This window comes from Lissotriton vulgaris, chromosome 8 (genome assembly GCF_964263255.1).
Source record: "Lissotriton vulgaris chromosome 8, aLisVul1.2, whole genome shotgun sequence".
NCBI classification, from domain to species: domain Eukaryota; kingdom Metazoa; phylum Chordata; class Amphibia; order Caudata; family Salamandridae; genus Lissotriton; species Lissotriton vulgaris.
In genome coordinates, this window is record NC_141696.1 from 416,592,784 (window position 1) to 416,605,965 (window position 13,182).

At 46.5% G+C, this 13,182-nt stretch overlaps 1 protein-coding gene across 1 annotated transcript in view; it reads left to right on the forward strand.

The window, feature by feature from the left end:
* The window catches only part of LOC147697112 (gamma-aminobutyric acid receptor subunit gamma-3-like), a 330,639-nt gene extending 319,376 nt beyond the window's left edge, over positions 1–11,263 (forward strand). The window contains exon 3 of the mRNA XM_086936108.1: positions 11,079–11,263. Coding sequence (XP_086792234.1) covers positions 11,079–11,263 — 185 coding nt within the window. The remainder of the gene's footprint in view (positions 1–11,078) is intronic.
* Positions 11,264–13,182: the final 1,919 nt, after the last annotated feature.

Below are 13,182 nucleotides of genomic sequence, written 5' to 3' on the forward strand. Positions count from 1 at the left end.
TTTAACAAGAGAATGCACTGGCTGGTCATTGATATATTGGGTTTTATTTGTTGTTATGTTTAGTTCACCTTCATGAGTCAGCCCAGGACTGCTCTTCCACACAACAATGAATGAAACGTGTTAAATGGTCTGCTTGGTCCTCAGTATGAGTGTCTGCAGTATGGAAAATTCAACACACCAGAAGCGAATGAACTGAGTTGACATAATTGGAGTCTAGTACCTTCTGATTTCCTTGGTACCTCTCAACCTGGATTTCGCACAATCTGCATGTGCATTGAGTTTCCTGAATGTAGTTATGTGACTGTCATAGTTTATTTGTCCTTGGATTTAGTCATGTGGTGTGTACCCAGATGTGCATGTGTGGTTGGAGGTGTTAAGACACTGCAATAGAAAATGTATTTTGCTGAGTATATTTGTGGGTATATCAGTGCGCCAGCTACAATCAGATTTACCTAGGGTTAGTGATCTTTACTTCTATTATTCAATGACTTTAAAAAACAACGGGGCATATTCTCAAGGACTTATCGGTGAGTTAATGGCACTTTATCACAGCAAAGTGGCGATAAAATTATTGCCCCATTTACAAGCTGGTGTTAACAGCCCCTATCACCAGTTTAACTGCAATATCAGCTGCAAAAAACATTGCCACGGATGACCTCTGCAACTATCGCAAAGAGATGCAGAGTAGGCATTCCTGTGCCAAAAGCTGCGACAACTAAATAAAAACAAGAGGGACCATGAGAAAGCCAGTTCAAACGGAACATCCCACCAGGGAAAAAGATATACTATATAACATTAAAAGGATGTCCCCAACTATCAATCAGACTAGGACAAAAGTTCCAAAATATAGAAAAATTCCACCCACAGAACAGCTCAACTACATTTTTGTATTTATTTTTCATTATTCGATATTTCATCATTCTCTTTTTTTAAATGTAAAAATAGTGTAAAATAGAACACATAGATAAATTCATTCAATAAAGATACAGAAAGTACATCACAGTGATCTAACCTCATCTAAAAAGCGCATAAAAATTCATAAAACATACAAAGAAAAAGACAGCCCATAATTTACAATATTCGAAAAATGCAACTAAAGGTTCACACTATAAATCCAGCAACCAAGAAACAATTACGTCAGACACATACAAAGATAGAAAAAACATCAGTCATTACAAGAAACAGAAGAATATATTCATGACTATACCATACACAACACACAAGAAAGAAAAGCGCTGACGCACGTTTCGGAAAGTACCAATGACGTTATAAAAATTCCTTGACCTTAAAAAAGAACGGGGCATATTCTCAGGGACTTATCAGTGAGTTAATGGAACTTTATCGCAGCAAAGTGGTGATAACATTATCGCCCCATTCACAAGCTGGTGTTAACAGCCCATATCACCAGTTTAACTGCGATAGAGCCGCAAAAAACATTGTTACAGATGACCTCTGCAACTATCGCAAAGAGATGCAGAGTAAGCATTCCTGTGCCAAAAGCCGCGACAACATCACTCGGCAACATTCTCAACCACCAGCCAGATCGGCGATAAGATCCCAAAACAGGTGATAAGGCACGTTAGCAGCAGGAAATTAACACCTGCTTTGACCTGGTGTAAAGTCGTATGACAGCCTGCACCACAAAAGGGAGCCCAGGCCAGAGCCACACTTGAAGGGCAATAGATGCCATGGAGCCAACGTTCATGCAGCGCAGAGCCCCAACAAGGCCACAATGCCCATCGCCATCACACCCAGGCCCCCCCCGGACCAACACTGAGGCAGAGCAGACAAACACAGCGACCCTCAAAAACTGCACCAACCTCACAGACCCAACACCAGAGAATGTCATTGCCCACTACATGCTCAAAGGGACAACACAGCCGACAACCAACATCCCACATCAGACAAAGCTGGTGGCCGTCCTGAACGTGTCGGCCTCTGGTACCCTCCAACCAACAACCGCATGAGACGGAGGAGTCACACAGCCAGCGCAATTCAAGTCCCTCACAATGGTCATGGATGACACCATCAGTTTGGTGCCCCACTATCTATACTTCCCCCACATTGTACAGTAACAGCCGGAGACCAAGCAAGGTGTCTATAAGACAGCTGGCTTCCCACATGTGTCAGGGCTCAATTGACTGCACACATGTCCTACTTGTGCCCCTGGCAACACTGCAGAAAATAAGCGCAACAGAAATTGCACGTATCACACCAATGTCCAGGCAATATTGGACCACAGGGGAATCTCCACCAACGTCGTCGCCAACCACCCAGACAGTGTGCATGATTCCTACACCTTCCAAAAGTCCATCATCTATCTGTGCTACAAGGATGGCACCCAGGGAAATGCACTGCTCATTGGCGAATACCAAATGAACACACCACACACCTCAACTCCACAATCATGCCACTTACAACACTGGAAATGAACACATCACAAGCGCACATACAACATGCCGAACAACATGAACACCCACCAGACACGACAGCACAACTTACTGTGAGAACCTGGGCCAGCCATGTATAGCAGCCATCAACGGCATGGCACCTCAGCCACACAATAGCAAAATGTGGGAAGAGGTGGGGACCAGGCATGTGCGAAGGAGGCCAGTGACCGATAAATAAGAATGTGCACAATGAAGTGCAAAGTGTGGCGTGGATGTGAGGGCCAGACATGAAGTATGTAGACCACACACATATCCATGTCGACACACAACGCTGGTGTTTGAAGTGTCATGGACAGTGGCCGCAACCATGTCACCCCAGCCAGTGGGGAAGAACTCAGAAATCTAGCTTGTTATGTTTCCCCCCTGCAAGCGCGAGCAGAGTGGGCTGGCAGGCCTGCATAGGGGTGTGAATTAATGTCATGTAACTCTGGCTCTTCCGGAATGCCCAACATCTCTGCCAGAACGGCGCCTCTCACCCCGCCAGGAGGTTGATGCCGTGAGCGGTGTTGCCTGTGATCCTGTGCACCTGCTGCACCCCGGGACACTGGTCCCCGAACCAGTCCTGACCGTCCCTGCGCACCCAGGCCTCAATGTCCACCTGCCGACCCGGGCGTGTGTCAAAGAGGGCCCACCGCATGCAGGTGCAAGCTCCAAGGTCGAGATTTGTGACCTCTGCAGCCTCCTCAGACCATCACTGGACCAGACTACCGTTGTAAAAATGGTCGATCATGCCAGTTACAATTAGATTTCCATAGGGTTGGTGATCTTTACTTCATTTATTCATTGACTTTAAAAAAGAACGGGGCATATTCTCAGGGACTTGTCGGTGAGTTAATGGAACTTTATCACAGCAAAGTGGCGATAACATTATCGCCCCATTCACAAGCTGGTGTTAACAGCCCATATCACCAGTTTAACTCCGATAGAGCCGCAAAAAACATTGTTACAGATGACCTCTGCAACTATCGCAAAGAGATGCAGAGTAAGCATTCCTGTGTCAAAAGCCGCTACAACATCACTCAGCAACATTCTCAACCACCAGCCAGATCGGCGATAAGATCCCAAAACAGGTGACAAGGCACGTTAGCATCAGGAAATTAACACCTGCTTTTACCTGGTGTAAAGTCGGACGACAGCCTGCACCACAAAGTGGGGCCCAGGCCAGAGCGACACTTGAAGGGCAATAGATGCCATGGAGCCAACGATCATGCAGCACGGAGCCCCAACAAGGCCACAACGCCCATCGCCATCACACCCAGGCCTCCCCCGGACCAACACTGAGGCAGCGCAGACAAACACAGCGACCCTCAAAAACTGCACCAACCTCACAGACCCAACACCAGAGAATGTCATTGCCCACAACATGCTCAAAGGGACAACACAGCCGACAACCAACATCCCACATCAGACAAAGCTGGTGGCCGTCCAGAATGTGTCGGCCTCTGGTACCTTCCAACCAACAACCGCATGAGACGGAGGAGTCACACAGCCAGCCCAATCCAAGTCCCTCACAATGGTCATGGATGACACCATCAGCTTGGTGCCCCACTATCTATACTTCCCCCACATTGCGCAGAAACAGCCAGAGACCAAGCAAGGCGTCTATGCCACAGCTGGCTTCCCACATGTGTCAGGGCTCAATTGACTGCACACATGTACTACTTGTGCCCCTGGCAACACTGCACACAATAAGCACAATGAAAATTGCACGTATCACACCAATGTCCAGGCAATATAGGACCACAGGGGAATCGCCACCAACGTCTTCGCCAACCACCCAGGCAGTGTGCATGATTCCTACACCTTTCAAAAGTCCATCATCTACCTGCTCTACAAGCATGGCTCCCAGGGAAATGTACTGCTCATTGGCGAATACCAAATGAACACACCACACACCTCAACTCCACAATCATGCAACTCACAACACTGGAAATGAACACATCACAAGCTCACATACAACATGCCGAACAACATGCACACCCACCAGACACGTCAGCACAACTTACTGTGAGAACCTAGGCCAGCCATGTATAGCAGCCATCAACGGCATAGCACCTCAGCCACACAAAAGCAAATTGTGGGAAGAGGTGGGGACCAGGCATGTGCGAAGGAGGCCAGTGACCGATAAATTAGAATGTGCACAATGAAGTGCAAAGTGTGGCGTGGATGTGAGGGCCAGACATGAAGTATGTAGACCACACACATATCCATGTCGACACACAACGCTGATGTTTGGAGTGTCATGGACAGTGGCCGCAACCATGTCACCCCAGCCAGTGGGGAAGAACTCAGAAATCTAGCTTGTTATGTTCCCCCCTGCAAGCGTGAGCGGAGTGGGCTGACGTGTCGGCCTCTGGTACCCTCCAACCAACAACCGCATGAGACGGAGGAGTCACACAGCCAGCGCAATTCAAGTCCCTCACAATGGCCATGGATGACACCATCAGTTTGGTGCCCCACTATCTATACTTCCCCCACATTGTACAGTAACAGCCGGAGACCAAGCAAGGCGTCTATAAGACAGCTGGCTTCCCACATGTGTCAGGGCTCAATTGACTGCACACATGTCCTACTTGTGCCCCTGGCAACACTGCACACAATAAGCGCAACAGAAATTGCACGTATCACACCAATGTCCATGCAATATTGGACCACAGGGGAATCTCCACCAACGTCGTCGCCAACCACCCAGGTAGTGTGCATGATTCCTACACCTTCCAAAAGTCCATCATCTATCTGCGCTACCAGGATGGCACCCAGGGAAATGCACTGCTCATTGGCGAATACCAAATGAACACACCACACACCTCAACTCCACAATCATGCCACTCACAACACTGGAAATGAACACATCACAAGCTCACATACAACATGCCGAACAACATGAACACCCACCAGACACGACAGCACAACTTACTGTGGGAACCTGGGCCTGCCATGTATAGCAGCCATCGACAGCATGGCACCTCACCCACACAATAGCAAAATGTGGGAAGAGGTGGGAACCAGGCATGTGCAAAGGAGGCTAGTGACCGATAACTAAGAATGTGCACAATGAAGTGCAAAGTATTGGGTGGATGTGAGGGCCAGACATGAAGTATGTAGACCACACACATATCCATGTCGACACACAACGCTGGTGTTTGGAGTGTCATGGACAGTGGCCCCAACCATGTCACCCCAGCCAGTGGGGAAGAACTCAGAAATCTAGCATGTTATATTCCCCCCTGCATGCGTGAGCAGAGTGGGCTGGCAGGCCTGCATAGGGGTGTGAATTAATGGCATGTAACTCTGGCTCTTCCGGAATGCCCAACATCTCTGCCAGGACGGCGCCTCTCACCCCGCCAGGAGGTTGATGCAGTGAGCGGTGTTGCCTGTGATCCTGTGCACCTGCTGCACCCCGGGACACTGGTCCCCGAACCAGTCCTGACCGTCCCTGCGCACCCAGGCCTCAATGTCCACCTGCCGACCCTGGCGTGTGTCAAAGAGGGCCCACCGCATGCAGGTGCAAGCTCCAAGGTCGAGGTTTGCGACCTTGGCAGCCTCCTCAGACCATCACGGCCTCCGCAACACAGGCCCGCACTACTCCTTTCTGATTGACCTGCACTACCGAAACACATAGCAGAGACGTTGGTCACACATTTGGAAAAGAGTCTTGATTACACCATGGCAGAGAACATTAATTATGAGTTTATGTCACTATACTCCCTTTTAGGTCACACAATTGGAACTGAGCATCGATTTTTTAAAGGCAGAGTACATATCATTGAACACAAGGAGAGGCGTAAGAGGATGACGCGTTGCCGTTGGGAGGACAAAAGGATTATCGTTACAGACGAGATCGAACACTACCGACAACTGCCCTGGTGTCACTAACTTTGTGCATCGTGAGCCTACAACACGTGGCTGTGGGCCACTGCTGACCGCTACCTCCGGCCTACACTGTGGTCCAGTAGGTCACAGAGTCTTGATTTAGTAATGGTGGAGTTCATATCAGTGTACCGGCATCATCGCAGATTGCATCCCCTCTCAGCCCCAGTGCCACTAAGTCAGTTCCCTGATAATTCATGGACACTCTCTGGTCGAATTTTGGTGGTGTCTGATTCTATGGACTAGGGGGTAGTTTTCATCCTCATGTAGCTGGTGCCGAATTGGTGGTGGCAACAAGGCTGTAGCATTCCACTCCTCCATTTGCTGCTTCCAGGCGGCGACTGCCCTCTGCACCACTGTCCCCCGTGATCCTCTGCTACAGTCCCCTTGGACATTATCGAGGACCTGCTCAGTCTGCGTGGCCCTACCTCAGTGGTCCGCAAGTCACCGTCACATGGCGGGTGTGCCTGTGCCGCCCGCTGTGCATCCAGGGGTACTAACTCTGTGCAGCTCAAGTCAGGGACCCTATTTGATTCAATATTTTATGGCCTCTGAGACGATGGCCTTGGGGTCATCAACGCCATGTGTCTGTGGCCCTGCGCTGTCCCCTGCCCACAGCCTCAACTGTTGTCCACCAGGGCTCACACATCCAATCGAGTCCTGACCGGCCTGGAAGTGGCATCACCGCAGGAGGCACACAACACCATCGTCAGGACCACCTCCAACCGCCATCTGCCAGAGTCGAAACAGTGGTACTGGCAGACTGGAGTTGCTCACACCTGTCGTGGATGCCATGATCTGCCTGATACCCTGCTCAGCACTCCAGTTGCCACTGACTCAGTGCACCGCAACCCATGGACTGTTACTGATTGAGTTTTTTGCTGTGGAGAGGTTGCGCAGAAATGTCACCTCAGGCAGTGTGGGAGACCTGGGATCTTGATGAGGAAGATGATGCTGGTCTAACACACCCCACTGCATCTGCATCAGGAATATCCCAAAGTGACAAAATCCTAGACATTTTCTTCACATAAGCGCGCTAAGCTCTAGTGCCCCAACCTCAGTGCACTGAAACTCACTGACACTTCGTTTGAATGTTAGGTGATCTCTGTACTTGCTCCAGCTCCCTTCATGTTGCTCAGCAGTTGACTCTGTTATGCTGGTGTTTTCTGTTTCCCTTTCAATGGTGTGTACTGTTCAAGTTGTTGCCCTAACCAACCACTCCGTGTGGGCTGGCTTACACTCACCTCACACACATCCAGCACAGGCATCACTGTACATGTGGCACTGCCAATAAAGGGGCCAGGCGCACATGTCCATAGCCAGTTCCACATACTATCTGCGTGTGTCCCTGTGGCCTTGTATGCATGAGGGCCCTGGGCCCTATGACATTTCATTGTGCTGTGCATAGTGGACGCAGACATGTCACCTTGAACATGTAGCTTTGTCGTCACCTACTCAATACATAAGAGGAGTGTACTGGGCCGTCATACGCAGAGCCAACGTGGGTGTGTGACTGATATTCGCATGCCTCAGGGCGTGGTTCTGTACTGGGAATTTGTATCTGCATGTGTCTCTGTGGCAGTGTGGGTCTCCTTTGTGGGGTGTAGGTGGTCCCTGAAGGGTATTAGACACCCATGTAAGTGATCTAGTTCACCTTCCATGGCTTTCGACCCCACCAGCAACATTTCTGCTACCTCCTTTTGGCGTTCTGACACCTGGCATTCGGATGCCATGTGTGGGCTGGTGAAGTGTTGGGACCCAGCAGTGCTTGCGGGTGCTTCCTGCTGTGTGGTCAGTTGCAGAGGCTGTGCTCTCCTCTAGGTAGCTTGGCTGCCCTGGTCCTTGTGGTGGTTTCTGTTGGATGCCCATGGGCTGTTTTAGGGCGTCGGTGTTGAAGGTGTGATGGTCCTCTCCGGCATCACTGATGAGTGGTCTTCTCTACTCTGCTGGAGGTGTTGCGTGTCCCTCTTCAACATGAAGGGGAGATACATGCTGACATTGTGCTGACATGTATGTTGGTGCTTTTTTCTTGTTTACATGCAGACTGTATGACAATGTACATTGTGACTATTTTGGAGGTGCTGGATTTAGATGCGAGACAGTGGACATTTGGACTACATGACTGATGTGAGGTTGTACGAGTACATTTCCATTTCACAGTTTCCAGCTCTGTCAGATGTAGTAGGCCTGTTTCTGCATGTGTGCAGAGCCAATTGTGTCCTCTGTTCTGCAGTGAGTGTCGGGGTTGCACATTGTACCACATTGCTGTCAATGTGGATGTGCTGTTATTGCTATGTGTGTGTGCTGCAGTGTGCCACGAGGATCAGGGACATGATCCAGGGTCATTGTGAGTGTGCTACACATCATTGTGCATGTGTGCCATGGTGCCCATCTCTCCCCGTCCCCCCAGTCCTTGGTCATTACTCACACTGTTGATGTTGTGTCAGGTTCCCCCGAGCTGTGTCCGGACATCCGACTCCTTGCACCGTCTCCACACCGATGACTGTGGCCTCCATTTCCTCCATCTCCTCCTTTGGCGCAGGACTCCCACCTCCTTTCACTGTTGTTGCCTTTTTTATTGGCAGTGGCTTTGTGCCTGGTTCAGATTTTCACATCATGCCAGCGCCTCTTGGCCTCCTCCATTGGCCTCCTCGACACTCTGACTACATTCACGGTAGTCTAATTGTGGGTATGTTGATGGTAGTGTTCTGTCACCTCTGTGACGCTGATCTGTTTTTCCTGAGGACTGCACCCCGTCTTCCTTTCCCTCTTCTCCTTGGCCTTCCCCGACCCCGTTGTTCCTTGCTGGTGGTCTGTGGGGCTTGTGGGGTTCGTATTGGCCTCTGCGCTCGGTCAGGGTGCATCCATGTTGCTACGCACTTTGGATTGTTTTTGGTGTATTGTTTTTGCAGCTTTTATAGTGCATTTTCCTGCCAGACACGTGGGATTTGCAGGCCTGCCGCTGGTTTTCTGAGCTTTTTGTATCGGGAGTGGCCTCATCGCAAGTTTTTTCTGTTCGTGTTTTGCATTTTTGCAGCGTGGTATTGATTTTAACACGGTCATTTGACTCGTTATCTGGAGACTATCGCATGGTACCGCCTTGTTGTGAATACTTATTTAACACAACTTAATTTTCCAACGATAATCTGTGATGTTGAGAGTTGCGAAGTTACTTTTGCGATGGTTATCACAGGTTCTCGAGAATATGCCCCAACAACTTTTACAAATTTTACACAAACTCAATTCAATCTTAACAAATTACTGGAAAATTGTATCTTTGTGATTTTTGCACATCTCAGATACCGCAACTTGGCGTTGCTTGATTTTAACCTGTGACTTTTTGACAATTGTCTGCTTCATTTCTCTCAAAGTATGCAAATGTCATAAAACTAGTTACCTCAGGACAGTGCTCCTTGCATTTGTGTTTGAAAACGCTTGACCGTCTTGTCTAATGAATGCATGTTTTAATTACATAGAAACAATATATTATTCTGTGTATGTGAGTGGACTCATCTCAACAAAACAGTTCTTATACCCTTATGTGAACATGCATGCATGCAGCTTTAGCGTGTGCCCCAGGAGAAAGCCTGAGCTAAAAGTAGCAGAAACACTGCAAGGTCTTTGAATTTTTAACACTAATGTGTATTTCCGAATGTTTGTACGAGAGATGTGCTGTTTATAATTTTCTGACTGCCATTTCATTAAAATATTTGGTATAATCAATAACAAACTAAACTAAATTGGAAGAAAAAACTTTTTTGAGAATTTTTCTACAAGGAATTTCATGAGTGATAACACCCCCATGGGGATTACAGGTCACAAAAGAACACTGTGGGTAGCAATTTTTCTCACATGAACATTTCTGAAAGTAGGTAAACTGTTTGCATGAAATACTGATCAAAACGTGAAAATTGATTCAGAAACGCATGTTTTTTTCCTAAAACCTTGAAATCAGGAGTAATTCCAGTCCCTGGAGTTATTGCTGCCTAAGGTACAAGCAGTGGCGACTCCTCGAGGGAGTGCTGCGGGGCGGTGAGGCGGGCAAGGGGAGCGGCAGGTTGGGGGGGTAGTAATCTCCAGAATGGGGCGAACGGAGTTGTGTATATAAATAAATAAATACAATGAATTACATTGCATGTGCTGCAACGCGATATCGGCGATACAGCGCGCAATGTAATTTGTTTTATTTATTTATTTATTTACTCATCTCCGTTCGGCCACATTAAAGAGTTTACTACCCCCCACCCCGACGCCCTGCAGCACTCCCTCGAGGAGCTGCCACTGGGTATTAGTATTTCTAAGGGGAGATTACCCTGCCATTTTCCAGCACAATCATAGTGGTTCTCCTTATAAGCACCCAATTTAAAATGCTGCTATTAGCTCAGCCAATCAGAAGTCTTAGAAAGCAGGTATTGAATACAAATGGCATGCCTTCTATAGTCAAGGAAACTGTGGAGCAGGAAAATGAAGCGACAAGGAACAGCATCCCTGCATGTGAAGAAGAAGAGAGATAGATCAAATTGGCGCTAATATCCTCACAGCCTGGAGGGGAAGTGAGCAGCTGTTAATAGTCCTTTCAGATCATTACTCATCCTCGCCCTCGGCCAATAATGGCAATTAATAGCACTTCTACGAGAGGGCAATAAAGCACAAGCATTAAAAAGTTATCTACCTGTTATTTCTACTTCTGGAGAATGTTACAGACTGTGCCTGAAAGTTGCATTTAAAGTTTATTTTTGTCCTCTCTTTTTTTCACAGTTAAGCCGACCGTCATTGACGTTGACATATACGTAAACAGCATCGGACCAGTGTCCTCCATAAACATGGTATGTGACTGCGGATTGTTTTTTAATGATTTCAGCACCAGTGCTAATTTCCCAGCTGATGATTGGGAAATGAAATGGGCCCTGTGCATGTTTTTTGCATCTGATGGCATTCTGTGAGGATGTTTACAGCTTGTCTGCCTACTTCTTCTATTGCTGTGTTGTTGATAGACACCCTGCTGGTGATATCCATAGATAGCATTAGACGTGCCCTCTCAAAAGGGACAGATTGGATAAGTGTGCAATGTGATGGCATGTCTGCGTTGAGGGTAGTGTTTTTCCATGATGTGCTGTAATGATCCATGTTTAGGAATTCCACCTCGATCTTCGAGTAGACATTATGTTGCATAGCCAGAAGTGATTACTTTGGGATTGATTTTGACAGAAATGTTGATATTTTGCTGAGGAGCAATGCATGGCTGTTTTTTGCAGTTTATTACAATGATCCACATTTAAGTATTCCACCTGGTCTTCGTGTAGACATTATATAATATAATTTATATTGCAAAGACAGATGTGTTTACTTTAGGATTTATTTTGACAGAAATTCTGATATTGTACTGAGAGGTAATGTATGGTTGTTCTTTGCAGTTTATTACAGTGTGTTTGCAGTTTATTACACTGCTCCACCTTTAAGTCTTCCACCTGGTCTTAATGTATACATTATATATTATAATTTATATTGTATAGACAGATGTGTTTACTTTAGGATTGATTTTGACAGAAATGCTGATATTTTACTGAGAGGTAATGCATGGTTGTTCTTTGCAGTTTATTACAGTGTGTTTGCAGTTTATTACACGGATCCACATTTAAGTCTTCCACCTTGGTCTTCGTGTAGACATTATATTGTATAGACTGATGTGTTTACTTAGGATTGATTTTGACAGAAATGCTGATATTTTACCGAGAGGTAATGTATGGTTGTTCTTTGCAGTTTATTACAATGTGTTTGCAGTTTATTACAATGATCCACATTTAAGTCTTCCAGCTGGGTGTTCGTGTAGACATTATATTGCATAGACAGATGTGTTTACTGCAGGATTGATGTAGACAGAAATGCAGATATTTTGCTGAGAAGTAATGTATGGTTGTTCTTTGCAGTTTGTTACAATATGCTGTGCCAGAGCCTTTTGTCTGCATGAATTTCAAACAAACCGAATGCACCGCAAATGGTTTTGCAGTGTTCTGTAGAGTGTCTTTAATACCACGCCAAATGCGTGAAACTGTGAGGCATGTGACCACCTATGTGAGAATTATTTATAGGTTGGGTTTTGTCTGGACTCCGTGGCGTAAAATAGACTCATTTATTTTGAGGGGGTATTCTGCCATGTGTACTGTGCACTTTTTGAGCAGCGGTCTAATTGAGGCGAAATGAAATGTAATGGGAATAGAATGTGAATGGAGTCCCATAGTTTAAAATTAAATTATTGATTTTCGATCACATGATAATTGTGGAATCGATTTCCGTTCATCTGCTATGAATTTAAATGTTCTGAACATTTTGAGAGTACTCTGCATCTCCCATGGAGGCACCTGGATTAAATGTTACTGTATAGACGTAAACATCACAACATAGGAACTGTAAACTGCCGTGATCAAATGCAAATGCTTATGAGTTTCTAAACACTTTCAAGTGGAGCACAGGTGAACCTCTACAAATATGCTTTCACAATGGTTTTGGATGCTTTCTTAAACTCTGCTTCCTGTTTGAAAGGTCCATTACCTGTTCCTTTAAGTTTCCAAATGTGAATACTTAGTTTTTTTTTTCAAACTTGGATTGTTAATGTAGACTTTTTTTAGGACACCGATGAAAGTAGCTTTGCGTTGTATCCTGTACATGGAGATGTTGTTTCCGACAATATGTCATCTTTTCAGTCCAGCTCGCATTTTGCTTTGAAATGCTGAGCTAAGTGTGTCCTCTTTTGTTCTTTATTGCTTTACTGTCCGTGAAAATGAAGATGTACACTTTTGGCATCGGTACCTGGACCCATTTTCCTTTTATTCAGTTATGTGCATGGTTGATTCAATTATGGAGA